The 19,325-nt window shown below is 41.1% G+C and overlaps 1 protein-coding gene across 1 annotated transcript in view; it reads left to right on the forward strand.

Annotated features, from left to right (window-relative positions):
• Positions 1 to 18,798, forward strand: part of eya4 (EYA transcriptional coactivator and phosphatase 4) — a gene marked incomplete in the record, with an annotated part of 24,396 nt that extends 5,598 nt beyond the window's left edge. The window contains 15 exon segments of the mRNA XM_035678125.1: positions 4,331 to 4,408; positions 5,065 to 5,131; positions 5,272 to 5,414; positions 5,901 to 6,044; positions 6,155 to 6,237; positions 7,355 to 7,529; positions 8,703 to 8,839; positions 9,078 to 9,161; positions 12,134 to 12,223; positions 12,653 to 12,711; positions 13,057 to 13,217; positions 14,103 to 14,217; positions 14,399 to 14,520; positions 16,858 to 16,958; positions 18,515 to 18,798. Coding sequence (XP_035534018.1) covers positions 4,331 to 4,408; positions 5,065 to 5,131; positions 5,272 to 5,414; positions 5,901 to 6,044; positions 6,155 to 6,237; positions 7,355 to 7,529; positions 8,703 to 8,839; positions 9,078 to 9,161; positions 12,134 to 12,223; positions 12,653 to 12,711; positions 13,057 to 13,217; positions 14,103 to 14,217; positions 14,399 to 14,520; positions 16,858 to 16,958; positions 18,515 to 18,595 — 1,640 coding nt within the window.
• Between the last annotated feature and the right edge of the window lie 527 nt (positions 18,799 to 19,325).

The following is a 19,325-nucleotide window of genomic DNA, read 5'->3' on the forward strand; positions in this document are numbered from 1 at the left end:
CAAGTGGAATTTTTAATTAACGGGTTTCGACAGAACATTTTGTTTTGTTTTTATGATTCTCACTGATTACTGGCATTACAAATTGAAAATCAGAGATTGGCCAACAACCAAAAAAAAAAGTATAAATGGATGAAAGGTTAAAAACTATTTATTACTTGAATCACTCTGATAACGTAACTTTATCTACAACAGACAACATACCTGCCCATTTCATTATCTATCAGCACCAAAATACAGGTTCATGTCTTCATCAGCATCATCTGTTCCTGATTTGGTGGGATGGAGGGCTTCTTGCCAAGGTTGTTCTGTGTCCAGCTTGGAGCCTGTCTGAAATCTCCACTTCCCACTGACGGTTATGAGGATCTGGCTATTCGGGTTCCTTGCATTCCATAGACTCTATCAGGTGATGGGAGCGGGAGGGGGAAGAGGGGGGAGAAAATGAGATTAAACTGCGATTTCTGAATTGGAATTAACAGATCACACGCACGGATATGCTTCTCACAGCTGGGGAGATCTTACCCATCCAGTATTGGATATATTATGGTTAAGATCTCACCTGAAGCATCGTTCAATGATCAGACTGGCTATATCCCCACACAGGAAATCCACACACACACACACACACACACACGCACATCACACATCACAGTGTCAATAAACTTCATGTTCTTCGTTACCAGTTAGCCTCACATGATGCATGTTGATTTCAGAGGCGTATAACATTGTCTGCGTGGTGTCTTGCTGGCTTCTGTGTTATAGGTAGTGTTGTCGTTGTATGTGTGACTTGTGTGTGTTGTTGGTGTGTGTGTGTGTGGTGTGTGCGCGCTGCGCACTTCTAGGCCAATAACAACCCACAGTCCTGCTCAGCATGCTTTAGTTTTACAATGTGTGTCCACATGGCATGTCAATGACTTGGGACGAACCGCACACAATGGTCCAGGGTACATGTTAAATATGAGTGTGGTGTGTGTGTGTGTGTGTGTGGTGGGGGGGGGTGGTTTGGAGAGTGGAAGTAAATACATTGACTTCATTGACATAAATGAAGATTTGCATTATCTCTAAAGCAATAGTTCGACATTTTGGGAAATACACTTATTCACTTTTTTGCCAATAGTTTCCACCTGTTTCCAGTCTCAATGCTAAGCTAAGCTAACTGGCTCCTGGCTGTAGCTTCATATTTATGTTGGAGACATGAGAGTGGTGTCGATCCTCTCGTCTAACTCTCAGCAAGAAAGCAAACAAGCATATATCCCAAAAGGCTGAATTATAATGAGTGCTACATAGATCAATCACCCATAAAAGAGTGAGTCATTTCTTTAAAGTCAGGACATCAGAGTCACAGTGAAAGCCCACCGTTTCAGACGACATCTCAACACATGAGACTAGCACTTACTGATATCTAATGTCTTAACCTAAATAAGAAACCACATAAAGTCTAAGCACCTCTACTAAACAGACTGTTTGTTGTTTGTTGGGGAGAGATGCACTTACAGGTTTTTATAGCACCCAGCTATTGCTCCAGCAGAGGTTGAATGCACATATTGTAAATCGCTTTGTGCAAAAGCAGCTGATGAGTGCAGTGTAATGAAATCTATTGCAAAATCATCAGTCAGAAAGATTTTCAACATGCAGAGATAAGTACTTTTTGAGGAATTTATAGAGACGGAAGGAGACGCGCACACGCAAAGCGCACGCATACACACACCACATGCTGGCACGAGGACTTGAGTAAACCACTGGAGAATGTGTGTAAACACACGGTGAAGCACTTCTACTCTCCTCCGCTAACCGCCTGGCAAAGTCTGTGTATGTGTGTGTGTTGGAGTATATGTGTGAGTGCAAGCCCAAAATCCCACTGGAAACTATTTCCTCTACAAGAGCATTAAAGCATCACCGCTCTCTTAGATGTCAACACCAGTGAGCCCTCTCCTCGCTTTCTTTTTCTTTTCCTCTGTCCGTCTGTGTTTCTCTTTTCTTCTCATCTCTTTCTTCTTTGGCCCTCCATCTCCCCCTCTCTCATTGTCCGTCCTGTGCAATAATTTTTGACAGAGCAGTTTGATGTAATAGCACTGGATGTAAGTGCCTTTGTTGAGGGCGATCCTTTGATCTATTGCTGATTTAATGGGCACTGGAAACCACTTTTAATAGTAATGTAATGGAAAAAGTGAGGTACAGCATTTCAGTCAACTTGATATGTCAACACACACACACACACACACACACAGAAATAGCTATCCTCAGAGTGGACTTAACTGCGAATTCAGACCATACTGGAGCGCATTAAATCATTTTTGATGAGCTCACAGTTAATGGTTTAAGCAGACAGAGCCGGGACTACACACTCACAGCCAAAACAAACTACATACCCAACATTCCCCTTACCTGACATCAGCCTGAGCTTGGGCCCGCGGGCCATCTCCATAGCAACTCATTTGTCTTCATTAGGGCTCGTCCGATGGGTTGTATTGCTCCCCAAGGGGATTAATGAAGTTGTCCCGAATTAAATGGAGTTCTCAGATGGTCACTGATGATGAGTTTTAATCATGTTCGGACAGAAACAAGAAAACTAACTGAAAAACATCATGTAGGATGTTAGCAGGTGTGCTTCTCTTTTAGGAATTTGCTGTTGTTTAGAGTTAGATAAAACTCATATCTAAAACAGCTAAATATGATCAATATTTTATATATTTACAATGGATCACATGAGTACTCGTATGTGAAAGGTGTCATCCAACTCTGCAGTTCTCCTCAGCTGTACGGAGCTTCTTATTGTTTTGGTTTTACGGCACACAACTTTCCTGTTTTGCTTTTCACTCTTCAGCATAGTTTCCGGCCTCAGCATGCAGCTGTTTTTGGTAGAACAACATTTAAAAATTGCTATACACTACCTACCCAGTCCCAAAGAGCAGACAGATAAAGTTGCCAATTAGCTGGTGAACATAGTGGAGCATTTAGCTGCTAGAAAGCCCGATATTTCCCTACCCCAGGATTTGAGGGAGAGCAAAAGCAAAACTAAAAGAGTGAATATTGGACTATAATTTATCAGGTGGCCAGAAATAATCCTCCAAATGAATGCTAATGTTTTTTGTACCTGCTGGAGGCTAAATAGGTCATTTCAACGTTTATTAGGTAATAATATGTCAATGCTGTGTTTTCCTCTGCCCCCAAGTGGCCAAAAATCAGTAATTGCCACATTAATTATGTAGCTACAGACAAGAGACAGCTTAATTTAGCATAAGGGCTGGAAACAGCAACAGCTTGCATGGCTCTGTCTGAAGGTATCAGAATCTACCAGCACCTCTAAAGCTTGCTAAGTAACTACATCCCATGGGTTTAATCTGTAAAAAAGTTAAAAAAAACAACAATTTCTTGGCCATAGTGGCTTCCTGTATTTTCCGCTCGTTGCCTGGCAACCTCATGGTGATGATGTGTGATGAGCCCTAAAGGTGCTGGTAGGCACATGTTTTACCTTTGGATAGTGCCATGCAGGCTAGCTGTTTCCCACCTCCCTCCGGTTTAACGCTAAGCTAAACATCTCCTGGCTGTAGTCTCATGTTTACCGTACAGACATGCGAGTGGTATTGACCTTCTCATATCACTCTTGGAAATACAGTAAAAATGTCTACTTTGTAAAATGATCAACACCACATACCTGAGACTGGCGTCTGGTTGTCAGTGTGTCGTATCCTCATCACCTTCCCACCTTGCACCCCTTTAGGTGAAAACATGACAGTTCTAAACACGGCTGATTGGCTGTTGGGCTGCAGCAGCCCGCCCCCTCCCCCGGGCTCCAAGGACTATGGTACAGAGGTGCATGTGTGTGAATCCAAGGCCAGATTTCATACAGTATTACCTTAAATGCAAAAGGAATGGGTTTCTATAGTTTGGGCTGGTCCTAGATCTGATGTTTTCTTGTGCCAGAATTGATTTTCATTTGCTTTGCAGTGTTGTCTGCTCTTTGGATCCCATTGTGAATTTATCACAGCGTGTGTGGAGTTGTTACATATTTGCAGGGTTCCCACCAGCCAACAAATTTATGAAAAGGTGGTGAATTTGATTAATTGGCTGGGAATGAAAGCCAATATCAGGAAATTTTCAAAACTTAATCAAGGAGGAATGAAACCTTTAGGTCAAGGTGGTGTTTTGTCTTGGTTATAGAAAGTCATTTAAAAGCTTATAGTGGGAACCCTGCACACAGCATTTGCTCCCATACTCGAACTGCATGGTAGTTTCCAGCTCTTTTCTCAGTAAGGTTTTCTTTGTGTGTGAGTGTGTGATGGTACTTCCTTACTGGCCTCCCCTAACATCACTCTTTTCCATCTTCCTTAAGTGAAAACAGAGCCTATGAACAACAGCGATACAGTCACTACGACAGGCGACACAGTATTGGACACATACGCAGGCTCAGGTAACACACACATCTGCACACAGAAATGCACTCATGTACAGTTTTCACATCTAGAAACAAAAACAAATCCACATGTCTCTGTACTAGTCAGCTCTGTACCACACACAAACACCATCATCCATTTCAGCTCAGCGGTAGGCTTGCTGAAAGCTTTAATCCCATGAAGTATTGCCTGTCCTTGGATTGCGTCATCAAAGGCTGGCAGACGGGTGAGAGAGGGAGAGACATTTTTACACTTGTCTTTTTTTTTTAAGACTCCGGACGACCCTGCGCCCCTTCACGCTGCAGAACACACACTGATACACAAAACCATTAAGCAACACACAGTGAGGGTTTAGAAGCAGCGGGGTGTTTGTCAGTATTGAGCTCTGACATCTCAATGACCACAAACAGACATTGTGTTTTACTATGAGGCCCACTGTAAGGGTTTCACAGCATACAGTGCTCTCTAAAGGGGGAGAACTTGGCTCCTCTCCATTCAAAATGCTTCAAATTATGTTTACTGGAACAGCATTTCAGCTCAAACAAGCCGGAGGCCTTGAATTGTGCTGTTCAGGAGTGATTTTGTTAAATGTGAAAGGAAACAGAAGATTTGAGTTGACACCATTCATAACCCAGAAATGCCTTGTTGTTTTTGATTATTGTGCTGTTTTTAGTAATCACCAGCAGTGGGTACAGCCCTCGTTCAGCCCACCAGTACTCCCCTCCCCTCTACCCATCAAAGTAAGTCTTTTTACAGAGTGTTCTAACTATGCAACACAGCTGTACAAAACATTACCCATCTTCCTGCCAATTCAGTCCTCCAATCATTATCATCCTCGTTGTCTTACCTACTAACACCTCTCTGTCCTCTCCTCTCCCAGGCCCTACCCTCACATTCTCTCCACACCGGCAGCCCCTCCTATGCCGACGTACGCCGGTCAGCCCCAGTTCAGCAGTATGCAGCAGTCCACCGTCTACACGGCTTACTCCCAGACAGGACAGCCGTACGGACTGTCAACCTATGGTAATAAACACACGCTTACGTACAGTGACATACGGTAGCTGCACTAACAAACACATGGCGGCTCATTTTGTAATCCACTGAAAAAAGTGTCCAACTGAAGCATAAGAACTGATACGAAACAGCAATTATAAAAGGACAAAATCACAGAACTAAAACTAAGTTGTTATTGAATAAAGAAATGCAACTAGGTTACTTTTCCTTTTTTTATTGGCTGTTGTGTTTGACATAATTAGCCAGCAAAAACTTGTATTTAGAAAGCCAAAACGATGTCATTTAAACTAAAACTTCTTAAGTCTAAACTCACTGAGGAAAAGTAAAAACTTTGACTGACTGACATCGAAAGCAAATCTAGAAGTTATGATGGCCTAAAATATGTAGTTTCAAGAAAACAAATGTTAATGTAATTGTTTTTGGCAGGGCAGTTTGCTGATGCTGTAAACCATGCAAAGACTCTATAATATTCTGTGTTTTATATTACTGTCACAGACCTTGGTGTGATGCTGCCGGGCATTAAGACAGAGAGCGGCCTGGCTCAGAGTCAGTCTCCTCTGCAGACAGGCCTCAGCTACAGCCCCAGCTTCACCACGCCTCAGCCCGGACAAACTGCATACTCACCCTATCAGATGCCAGGTCAGTTGGAAACAAAAATATACTCAGTATTTTATATTCTTGCTGAAAATGATGACAGAAAAAATTGTGTTGTCTGTGTGTTTAATTCCTCTTCTTCTTTGTGCCCCAAGGTTCCAGTTTCACTCCTTCCTCAGGCCTCTATGCCACCAATAACTCAGTGTCCAACCCCGCCAACTACACTGCCACACAGCAGGTACCTCGGTGTCTTTATGCTTTGTGTGTGTGAGTGTGTGCTTGTCCTTTAGTTAAACCTGGACTGCTGGTACAGTCCAGCTGAAAGTTAGCTCAAGTAACAAACATGTTCCCAGGCCAATAAGAAAGCCTATTTCCGAGGGGAGTTCTTAGTTCTTGCCAGAGCAGATCAAACATGCTACATGTTTGCTCTGAGTGGCCAAGTACATGTCATAGGCCTCATTATGCCAACTCAAACTAAAGATTTTGTACGGCCCAGTTGCAATAGTATTTGAGACCAGAAGTGGTTTTACAGTCACACTCCCACACAACTTTCCTCATTCAGAGCCACTTCAAGAAATACAATCTAATTATACTGTGACCTTGCAGCAGGGACAAACTTAGGAGAGAAACAATTAGTCTTTGTGAAAGAGTGTTTTGTTTTGAATATTTCTCTATGTCCATATGATGAATTGTACTGTGGTAGTAAAATGCTTAAAGGGGGATTTTAATGTCCCACTATGATAGATGTGGCTGTTTACAGGAAGAAAGTCAAGGTTTGGCTTGTGTGGGTGGATTAAGGAGAATATGGTGTCTGTGTGTGTGTGTGTGTGTGTGTGTATGACTTTAACAGGAATAGAGAAAGCAAGCAACGACAGAAAGGGAGAGAGAGAGGCTGATTGAAAGCGAGTCTGTGTGTATACATTATGTGTGAATATGCATGCTTGCATACACACACTGCTGACTACACACCAACTGTGTGTGTGTGTGAGTGTGTGTGTGTGTGTGTGTGTGTGTGCATTCATGTGGTGGTGCTCCACTTTATAAGGACTTGTAGAGATGGACGTAGTGACAGGTTTAGAGAGCTGACTCATAAAAGCGCCCATCTCCACTGGGTCAGTAAAAAGCAGCAACACAAGGCTTGAATTGTTTTGGAGATATAAAGTACAGAATTGAGGGAATAAAAGATTAGAGAAATGAGAGGGAACACTTGTAAAATCTCTCTTCAAAAGTCACTTTGAACCTTTCCAGAAAAGTGAAACATCTCAATTTTCCTGTTTTTTTCTTGTTTGTGTTTTTTTTTTGTCTCTGCTCTTTACATCGTGTCTCACTGTGTGCTCATGATTGACTCTCTGCAGGAATATCCCTCATATACAACGTTTGGCCAAAACCAGTATGCCCAGTATTATTCCGCCTCCACTTACGGGACTTATATGACCTCCAACAGCGTGGATGGCACAGGCTCCACGGCGGCCTACCAGCTGCAAGATCCCACCCCTGCCATGACCGGACAGGCTGCTGAACTTCACCCAGGTTCGTACTAAAAAGGAAACACGCCAGTCAGAAAGAAACAAACCACAAACACTACACCACAGTTGTAACGTCATAAATATGCAAACAAATGTCAGATTCTTCACTGTTCCCTGATACTGGCTCCATCATCTTGTTTCCAGTAGGAAAATACCACAGTTTGGGTGACTGAGTTCAAAACTCTCTTTCAGCCATGATGAAGAACAGGAAGTAACTTCAGACTGTAGCCATAGTTACCTGGCATCGTGCTCGCTAATTGGAGAGTCGGCATTTGTTTACATTAGCCTCAGAGACTTTGATCCACTTTGAAGTTGTGTTAAATATTGCACTTTTGTGGACAAGTTAGAGAAAGAGGAGAAAAGGTAAAATAAGAGAGAGAGCTCCACTGCACCCGTACGTACAGAAATACGCCTTTTTTTCACATTTTCTTTGGTGTATCTTGGCTGTAATTCAGGAAGCCTGATTAAAGGAGCTTATCATTCTTCCTGTCACTGGCACTTTCCCTCTCGCTGCTTTTCTCACTATTTCTCCTCTTGCAGTTGCAGTTGGTATCTGTTTTTTTCTTGTCGCTCACATACTCTTTGTGTCTTTTTGTGTCTTTATCCACCCCCTTCTCTCCCTCTCGCTCGCTCCCTGATTGAGACATAACAATACGAGAGCTGAAGCTTAGAGTCTGGTTCTAGTTACCACACAGCAGTGGGAGCATATGGCATTAGGAGGGTGTGTGCGCGCGCAAGAATGTGTGTCTTGCTCTCGTGTACGCTCCTGCAGAATTTTGTATCTTTTGCAAGAAGCATCAGATTACCTAACTTTTCAAATTTATTGCACAGTTCCATCTTTCCCCTTCTCTGTTAAATCTTTACATTGCATGTTATCATCAATCAGTCAGAATATCAATGGTGCTTTTGTTTAGGTTTCTTAGTCTTTAAGTTGATCTGTCATGCCAATTACCATGAATTATTAAACCTGACAAGATGGCTTGTTACTGTACAAAATCTGAGTTATTGCTTTTCCTGAAGTGGATACAACTCCAGAGCACCTGTGGGATCAGCACAGACCTCGGCATTACTGTTGTTTTAATGCTGCGAATATAGTTTGTGATCGCCAGTGCAGTTCATTTGTACAATTTAAATGTTTAAAATCTTTAGCCCTGTCTGTGATTGCGTACACTCTCAGGGGACTTCGATACAGTGCAGAGCCCCTCCACACCCATCAAAGAGCTGGATGACCGAGCATGCCGGAGTGGGGGGTCCAAGTCCCGGGGCAGAGGTCGCAAGAACAACCCCTCCCCTCCCCCTGATAGTGACCTGGAGGTAAGGGACCAGAAAACACCCACTGACAGAGCACTTACAGTACTGACTAAATATTTCATTCAAATCTCTACGGATATGTGGTATTCCCTTTGATCTTCATCCTCTCAAAATACAGCAGAGGAAAGGCTGATAGAGAGGAGGACCACCCATGTCACTGTCCAGTTGAGGAATGAATGCACATATGTCCAAAAAGATGGACATACCATTTCTAAAAAAGCACCTCTTATTGTTTTTTCAGAGGGTATTTGTGTGGGATCTGGACGAGACAATCATTGTCTTCCATTCTCTGCTCACGGGCTCCTACGCACAGAAATATGGCAAGGTAAGATCATCATCCTTTCTCAGCTGGCTGTCTGTTCTTTTTGTGTTTTAATTTCTCTACATCCATCCACTCATTTTCTTTCTGTCTGCCAAAGCGGAATCCCAGATTACAGCTGGGACAGCAACATGTCTGATATTGATTAAATGAAGAGTAATGAATCTTTACACAAGATTTACCACAACTGGACAAATGGTGGATTTATAACTGAAGCATCAACATCTCAATAAGCCTTAGTGCAAGTGCAACTGCAGCTAGTGCTTTGTGGATTTTTGTGCCCCAGGCTTTGCCTCACCGGCTACATACAGGCCACTACGCCCTGCGATAATTTATGGAGGTTTGTTTGAGCCGTAGGTGGCTTGTCAAAGAGAGCTGCAGACACTATTCAAGTATTTCTATTTGTTCATTGTGTTTTTGGGGTAAAAAAAATAATTTTGTCTATATTGATTGAGTTAATATTAAGTTAAGTTAAAAATGTCCTAAAAAAAATGCTACAAATAAACATCAGTCAAAGATAAAAGATAATTTACATAAAATACAATTTTATTTGTATAATGTTTTTTGGACCACTGTTTATTAAACACAAAAATCAATTGTTATATCTCTAAATTTTACTTTCATGCAGTCTTTTACAAAATAAAATATTAAATATAAAACCCACAATGAGCACACAATTCAGATGAGCTTAATTTCCCTCAGTATAAACATTAGATGAAGTACTTCAGGAATGTTATGGTAAATTTATGATGATGATCACATCCATTAAAAAAAAATAATGAGTCTTTAAATGTACTACACATTAGTAATACATTTAAAAGCCATTAATAATTGTTCATGTTTACATTAGTTTAATCATAATTCAACATGTTAATTTCTTACTTGGACTGATGTTTATTCCAATCTTCACTATGAACTTATTTGGTGGTCTTGCCTTCTCATATAACAGCTACAATGTTTATAGTTCCCTTTATTTTAATAGTTCTTGGCTCTGATCTGGGATCATCTTATGTGGCCAAGGCTACAGATTTTTATTGGGTGATGTCGTTTCCTGTGGGCACCCGAGTAGCCACCAGCCTGCCTGTACGGGCTTTGCATCCCACTCTGCAGCCTGCAGAATCCGTCCTGATATTCTTGTTTGGCAGTCAAACAAAAGCTGGCATAGCACACACACACCATTTGGAGCCAGCCATAGGAGCCCAGGCGTTTTACGGATAGGGTTTGTGGCCATTGATGTACTTCCTAGTTGCTCTGCAGTCGTGGAATTTAATGTTTTGCAATTGGGATTTAATGGGTATAAGAAAGGCCCTGGTGAGTTGTAAATTGCTGTGAGTGTGTGTGTGTGTGTGTGGAAGAGAACACATGCAGCCTTGTGGTTAATTCAGCTTGGTTTGCATTGTTTTTGTAGTAGAGAAATACTGACTACCAAAGGCTAAAATCACAATTTAAGTCTTGGCTTGAGTAGACAAAGTTATGCATTTCTTCCTTTTGCAATCAAATAATGAATGAGATGTAGTCAGTGGCTCAACGTAGGTCCCATGAACCCTTTGATATTGTTATGTTTTGCGATAAAGCGCAAACCAAGTTGTCATCTGCAGTCGATTAGGTCCATGTAAACTGACACAGCATTAGCATGAAAAAAGAGGATATGCGCGTTGGAATATTTGCCTTAAAATAATTGTAATAGATTTTTTTCCCCCTTATTTGCTGCTTGCTGCCCTCGAGAAATATAGCGGCAGCTGTGTCTGTTCACACCTTGCCCAAAATAGTGTTTACACTGTTGATATAGCAACCGCAGGACCCAAGTACCCTTCTCCTACGGCCTTTGAGGGTATCTATCTGCTCTAAATTATGTTTCACTTTCTAATGAATATACACACTCTTTTCACACAGATGCACACCCGTCACACTCATCATTTCTCAGTACAGGAGTTGTTTAACAAGGGATAATGTTCATGAAGTGTTTCCAAATGCTCAAATGATAAACAGCGGAGGTGGAGAGTGAAATTGTTTAAGGCTACTCTTGCCAGGCTGTTCTTTCATGATTGATTGAACTCGTCTGTCAAAAAATAAAAAATAAAAAGCCACTCATCCTTCTTGGAGCCCAAAGCGCAGCCAAATTCAACTGCTTAAGGCAGTTTACACATTTTGACACACACTAATGTCCGTAACTCTCCTTTGGCTGGCAGCCAACATAATCATTACCTGAGAGACAAACACAAATGCCTCTTGTCTCTGTGATTGACAGGATAGCAGGAGAAGAAATGCAGTCAAAATTGTTGCTGTCACTATTAGCAGATGTTAAGTTTTGGAGAGCTCTACACACTTTCAGCTTTATGAAGCACTCGCTCTGTGTTTTTTGCACTTCAGAATGCCGTCCATCTCTCTCTTCCTACGTGTGCGAGCCTCGCTCCTTCACTTTCACTCGCCTTCCTGTTAGTTTCCTTCTATTCTGGTCGTCTGACGGCGTCAGCGAATCTCGTGGCAAGCTGTCGTCCCTTGCTGACCTATCACAGATGATGGTTTTTGCAGCTGAGCCCTGGGCTGGCAGGGCAGCCTGCGTTCTCCCTCACACACACACACACAAACCATTCACATGCCACATACACACCACACAGTGTCTCCCTTTGAGGGTAGCTACTCTCAGCACTACACACATGAAGACACACACTCTTCCTCTCACTCCCCCCCCTCACAAACACCCCCACACCCCTCCCTCCCACCCACCAAGCATGAGGAATGTTGATGGGACAGAACAAGTGCAACCTGTCTGTCAGCATCTGCTGTGATGAGTGGAGTGTACCAACTCTACAAGTGGGGGTGGGGGTGGGGGGCAAGGGTGTGAATTTAGGAAGAAGTAGGAGGTGTGTAAGACCTGAAATGTTTTTCGGGACAGGAGGAAGTAATGTGTGTCGGATTATGGCAATAAATTGTCATAATGGTGATGTCATGATGATGTTATCTTCGGCTTCCATTAGGACCCTCCTATGGCGGTAACGCTGGGTCTGAGGATGGAGGAGATGATCTTCAACTTGGCGGACACACACTTATTCTTTAATGACCTGGAGGTGAGACACAGATATCAGACTGACACACACACACACACACATACATTTACATTTTTTAAACGTGTGGTTAAAGGCTAAGAGTTTTTCTTGCACAGTATTAAAATTTTGCACAAAGCATTCAAATACTGCTACTGCCCTCTAGTGGTGTAAAGTGATGTAACACACCATTTACTATATACTGTAAATGCTGCACCATGTTTATATTCTAACTTTAGTCCATTTAGTTTTGTTATAATTATTACAGTTATATGTGTTTTGTTATAATTGTTTATGGTAAACAGATTCATACATTTATACATTGTTTTACTTTATTGTGACTCTCATTTTATATGCTATATGCTTCATTTGTATAATCTATAATGTTCTAGAGTTTCTCATCTATGCATCCTATTTTATTTGTGTGTCGTTTGTGTCTGTGTTTCTTTACAGGAGTGTGATCAGGTACATATTGATGATGTGTCATCAGACGACAATGGCCAGGACTTAAGGTGAAGATTTACCAAATTTCACATTTTTAAAATACCAAGTTCAACTTAAATATTGTTGATGTTTTGAGTTATTGTTTGTTTTTCAAAGGCCAATAATTCACATATTACAGTATTTGTTTACTGTTTGGCTCTTGGCTTTTTTTTAAATGGTCATGTATCACTGTATCAAAAACATTAACATTTATGTATTTCTTCTTAATATTTTAAAGGTAGTAATCAATTGCATTCTTACAAATGACATACTGGCAGTTATGTTTATAGTACTGAATAATAAAAATAACCCTTTGATCTTTTTGTTCTACCAGAGCAGATTTTTCAAATAAAACATATCATTATTATTGACAGTACTTACAGTTTTGCAACTGATGGCTTCCATGCAGCTGCAACCAGCGCCAACCTGTGCCTGGCTACGGGTGTCCGCGGCGGGGTCGACTGGATGAGGAAACTGGCCTTCCGCTACCGACGAGTCAAAGAGTTGTATAGCACATACAAAAACAATGTGGGGGGTAAGCCAATCTGACGGGAGTTTGCTGGACACCAGGGGCAGTTAAGGGGGTGATAGAGACGGGGAGTTTTTGTTGAGTTAAAACAATTCAATTCATGCAATCAGTCTGAAATAAGATTAATGGTCTATCTGAAAATATTCATGAACCAAAAGAATTAACTTGTTTCATGTTTTCCATATATTCTGGACAGGTTCTATTCATTTTTTTTTTTAAACCTTTGTGTCAGAGTATAATAGTTAATAAAAACGATAATGTTAAATGTATGTGATGCTATAGCTGAAAACTGAGGAAACCTTTTTGTAACGATTTTAATGAAATGATTACTAAAAGTCAGGAAAAAGGATAAAACCTGGACTTGGAAGCCCAATTCTGAAGGCAAATACTAAATGAATACATCACATAGAGCCTATGCATACACATATAATAAAGGTTCCAGTCAATCTATTAAAACAGCTAACTCTATAGCTATTATCAAAATAGGCTGAGATATCAATAGCAAAGCAAATCATGTTAACTGGACCAATTTTATGCTGAAATGAAAAATATATTTATTGTGGAGTGGAAACTATTATAAAACAGTATTTAGACCGGACTGTGGAAATTAAAACTCTCCACTGAGGCCCCTGTAAATGAGGTTTAGCTATACAAATATACAACAAATGCCATTCAACTATTAAGCACAAATGAACTGTGCAATGACACCAAACCTTCATCACAGGTTTTACAGTTTGTAATAGATAACACCAAAGCCAATATGTCACATTTCATTAAAGTCTCACATAAGATGCACTAAATCTGGGTCCAGCCTCAGTGGACCCAGTTTTGTTTGTTTGTGTGTGGCGCTGTGATGCTGCGAGGGTGTATTAAAGTCATGCTGTGCTTTAGGTCTGCTGGGTCCTGCTAAAAGAGACGCCTGGCTGCAGCTGAGAGCAGAGGTGGAGGCTCTGACTGACTCCTGGCTCACCCACGCACTCAAGTCCCTGTCCATCATCAGCTCCAGGTGCCACTTCATGTTCTATGTATTCTCTCCTAGTCTTTCCCCTCCGATAATTAATAAGGTCAAGAACCAGAGCGTGGGAACTAATCCATATTCAACAGATATTTATTCACGATCCATTCGTCCCTTTATTGATCCACTCGTCTTTACATAATGAGGTCTGCTCTCTGTCTGTGTCCCACAGGAGTAACTGTGTAAATGTGATGGTGACCACAACGCAGCTCATACCAGCGCTGGCTAAAGTTCTCTTATATAGTCTGGGGTCTGTTTTCCCTATCGAGAACATTTACAGTGCAACCAAAATAGGTAAGAAACACTCATGCACACACAGATTCCATGACTTTTAAACAATAATATAACATTGATGTAAATAATATAATGTGGAATGGATGTAATTAAATAGTGACTGTCTATATATTTGACCTATGGTATTTTAACGGTTCAAAAGCTGCATGTTTTTTGTTGGTTATCCATTATTTTGATGTTTCTTCATCTACTCCATATGTTACTGATATCCTGTTATGATGTTAAACTTGTTGCTTTTGTTGGACTCAGGTTCACTGAGCGGTTGGTTGGGAATGTTTGAGTTGCAGTAATGTTTTACTTTATAACCTGTGTGTGTGTGTGTGTGTGTGTGTGTGTTTGAGAGAGGGGAAAAATAAAACTGAACCCAATTCACATTAAACTATATTAAAGGAAAATATATCACGCTGGTTACACATTGGCCAAATACACATACCCCTTGACCATGACCAAAAAGCTATCAAGTATAGTATAATATTAGTCTACAATAAATCGTTTTCAGTGTAGTTTTTACATTTTAAATTACAATACTTGCACTATAACTACACAGCTGACATTATAGTACATCATTCTCTCTATATCAGTGCTCCCAGTTGCTAGGGCTGAGCAATATGGCCTAAAAATAAAATCTTAATACAAACTACAAAAGATACCATATCTTTGGTGAGCATATTTCTAATCTCTTATCACCTGTTCCCCCTGTTCTCATATGGGATACTATGGGAAAATGATTAAACACCTTTTGATGAGTGACGTGGCTGGATTAGACTTTTACAGAGTCCTTAACAGCTGTATATCCCCAAATTATAACATTGGTAGTTGAAATCTGGATTTGATGATCAATTTATTATTATTTATTTATTTCCCAGCTCTGCCTCTTGCATATTATTGCATTAGTATTACAGTAACTGTTATGTGATGCTTCTCTTTTTAAAGTACTATAAAAATACTATAAACAACTTTATAGTATTTATTTAGTCTGCACTGTGAAACACAGACCCTGACTCCTCAATCCAAATGTACTTAAATGTTACAAAATTGTGCCAACATGAGCATTACTTATTACATTAGGCATTTATTACCTAAGATTGATCACAATATGACAACAATTACTGTTTCTGTTTTTTGTAAGGGAACAGTCAAGTCAAATGAATATTTTTTTATTTTAATGTTCATTTCAAGCTAAGTGACAATACATTTGTGTTAAAAACACAAGATAACTGGGAGAAATTCAAACTTGTGCAGGCAGTCTCTCTGCTTAAGCAATTAGCCAGAAACACTGGCGTGGGGGTGTGTAGAATCTATAATATGCCATGTTTAATCCCAGAGTTATTCTCCAGCTCACACTGACTCTAAATAACATTAGATCCGTCCTCACCTCACATAATCCTGATCTTTCCTTCAACAACTCTGACAATTGCAGGTTTCTTGAGGCCGGACGCCCACACACTGAATGGACTCTATTAGCCTTAACCTCAGCCGGTTACGCCAACGTACTGCAACCGTGGCCAACACTAAATTATATTCAAGCGTACATAAATCTGTACAAAGGAAACAAAACAATTATGGGGCGGCTAGAGAGCCAAAACATTCAGGAAAGAAAACTCAAAGCCAAGTGTGTGCGTCTGTGTGTTTGTGAGCTTATGTTACACCCAGTTCAACCCCACGGTGCCTTGATTTAAGTGGACGTAGCAATGTGGTAACTATGGCAACTGCCTGAGGTTTAAGACACAAGCAGACTGCAAAAGTGTTTCAGGTCAGATGCCACATCCTATAGACTCCTGGACACATTACTTGGCATGTGGAGTTACTCTATGTGCAATTAGCGTTGTGTATGTTGTGCGGGGGGNNGGGGGGGGGGGGGGGGCAAAAGGTTAATATGGGGTGTGATTTCTGACATCACGTCTTCGAGTTGTCGTGGCAACAAGATTAAGTATGTTTATCCGAATGGAAGTACCTCTCAGGATGCACCATGTGGGTGTCAGGATTAATCAGAGTGAGCGATCTGCTGTAGGATAATGGTGTGTGTGTGTGTGTGTGTGTGTAAAAGCATCCTCTCCTTGTCCTTCACTTCACCCTTGAAGCACACAGCTCTGTTTTATCTCCGTCTAAACGACAAATGAAAAACCTGTGAAAGCCATTTGTTTGTCTCCAGGCAAAGAGAGCTGTTTTGAGCGTATAGTCTCCCGCTTTGGCACTAACATTACATATGTTGTGGTTGGCGATGGGAAGGATGAAGAGCATGCAGCCAGCCAGGTAAACAAACAATTTCTGAACTCTGACCCCTCTGACCATGTGACCCTCCTTCCTTCCTCCCCTTGTTTATTTGTTTTTTTGCAGGAAAAGAGAGTTGCTTTGAACGCATAATGCAAAGGTTTGGCAGGAAAGTAGTGTATGTTGTAATTGGGGATGGTGTGGAAGAGGAGCAGGCGGCCAAAAAGGTAATGGACCCGCAACCTCACCGTGACCCCGCCTACTCCTCACAGTGTGAGCTCTGATTGGACGAAGCCTGCCTTTCTTTGCTGTAGAGGTTTTGTGTTGGTCGTTCACTTTTTTCTGTTTCTGTACTTGCTATTGCTTTTTTTTTTCTTCCCCTTTTTCATGGAGTGACACGAGACTTTTAATTGCAAGTGTCAGAGTGAAAATGTGAGATTGGGGCTCAGCTAATGTTGTACATTTTGCACCAACTGAAAGTCAAATATACAAATTTGTGTTATTAAAATGAAATTCATTGCTTTGGATCATATAAACGATGTGATTTGTGTCACATTTGACACTGAAAATAAATGGCTGCCCAAATGTACGCAGTGATTAAGCTTTGAACAATCTCATTTGTTTAGAGCAACAATGTTTTCCAGCGGTGTGCGGAGTTTTGTTGTACATTGATACTGTAGTTTATATTATTGATATAGTAGAGTTATATCACAACAAAAAAAGATGATAAGTAGTGATATGCTCTAATCCATAGCACAGACATATTTCCTTAATTGTGAATATAAATCCCATCTCTTCTCCAGCTTTGGGTTTCATTCTTAATGCTGGGTGCTGGGATTGTTAAAGGACTACTCCGACATTATGGGAAATATGCATATTCGCTTTCTTGCTGAGAGTTTGATGAGAAGGCAGATACCACACTCTTATCTGTCCATTAAACATATGGCTACAGCAGCCAGTTAGCTTAGCTTTGCTTAAAGACTGGAAGCAGAGGGAAACAGCTCGTCTAGCTCAGGCCAAAGGTAACAAAATCCACTTTGCAGTGTCTGTAAAGCTCACTAATTAACAGTGGGGTAAGCTATTGTGGAGAAATCCAATACCATGATATAGTGCAAACACCAATGTCTGTGAGAAACTTAATGTTACCTGACACACAAATCATGGCTGGAAATAAAAAGTTAGTGCTGTGTGGCTCTGTCCGATCCACTTTCCACATTTGTTTTGCATTTACAGAGCCAGGGCTGTGTACAGCACACACATAAGCGGAAGGCCTAGTGGACCATATTGCAGCAGCCCAGGTCCGCCCCCACCCTGTCTATCTTCACCTGTCCGATCAAATAAAGCCAACAAAAGCCCAAAAAATATTTTGGAAATAACACACAGATTATCATTTTTACACCTTGTACAGATTAAACAAATAACACATCAATTTGTGAGCAATAGAGGCAAATTTTATTATCTTTTGAACAGAACCAGGTTAGCTGTTTTCCCATTTCCAGTCTTAATATACAGCTGATGGCTATCGCCTTATTTAATGGAAAGATAAAAGTGTGATATCCATTTTCTCATGCGCATTAGCTCTGTGTGGAAGCAGTTAAGCACATATCCCAAAATGCTGAGCTCTTCCTTTAAGCCTTAGGATTGCATGGATTTTGTTTGCAGTGCTTTTGCAAAGCAAGCAGCTACAAGCTACTGTAGTGTAGCTTGCATGTCTTTAGGTGGTGGTATGCGGCTATGAAACTGTATTGCTGGTTTTAATGACGTGTGTATTTTCACTCTACAGCACAACATGCCTTTCTGGAGGATATCCAGTCACTCTGACCTGCTGGCACTACACCAAGCACTGGAGTTTGAGTACCTGTAACTATTATAGCAATATGGACTCATGCAATGTTACCATGGACATGGTCAGCCAGGCAGCCCCCCTTCTTTTGTATAACTATTTAAGAACAAACAATACACTGCAACTGTTTTTGTGATTTTATTTTTGTCTTGTTTTTTGAACGTCTGGATTTACAAACTCTGAACGGTCTTAAGAAGCAAAAGGAGAGGTGAAAAGGAGGTAAAGAAAAAGAAAAGAACAATGGGGTTAAGAGACGACTCAACTATATCCAGCTCAGCCCCCCCACCCCACCCACCCCCATGCCCTTGATGCTGGGAAGGGACCGCTGTGAAAATCCTGTCTACTGTCCTTGCAGCTGTAGCAGACTGAAAGCCTGTAAAGGCTAAAAGACCTCCCTCGGCCTGGGAGGATGTTTCTTTGGGCAACTCCTTGATGTTTGGTTTGTTCTGGAGCACCCAGGCTAGTATCAGGCCTGTTGTGGGTCACCTGGGACGAACTATCTTCAAACAATGAGGGCTTCTCTGTACTCTTATGTGTGCGGGGATAACGGCTGCTTTTTTAAAGTGTTTTCTTCCTGGTGGTATAATCACAACACAACAATGCAGTCTGTGGCAGAAACTTGTAAATTATTTACAATAAACTTAAAGGGCAGTGGTGGATGTTTTTGTCAAGGAAAGGAAATTCATTTTGGGTCTTTTTTTCTCTGGATTTTTGTAATTTTGGGGTTGGGGTGGGGGGGAAATGAGGATGT

This window comes from Morone saxatilis, unplaced genomic scaffold (assembly GCF_004916995.1).
Source record: "Morone saxatilis isolate NCDOM2014 unplaced genomic scaffold, NCSU_SB_2.0 Contig7, whole genome shotgun sequence".
NCBI classification, from domain to species: Eukaryota; Metazoa; Chordata; class Actinopteri; family Moronidae; genus Morone; species Morone saxatilis.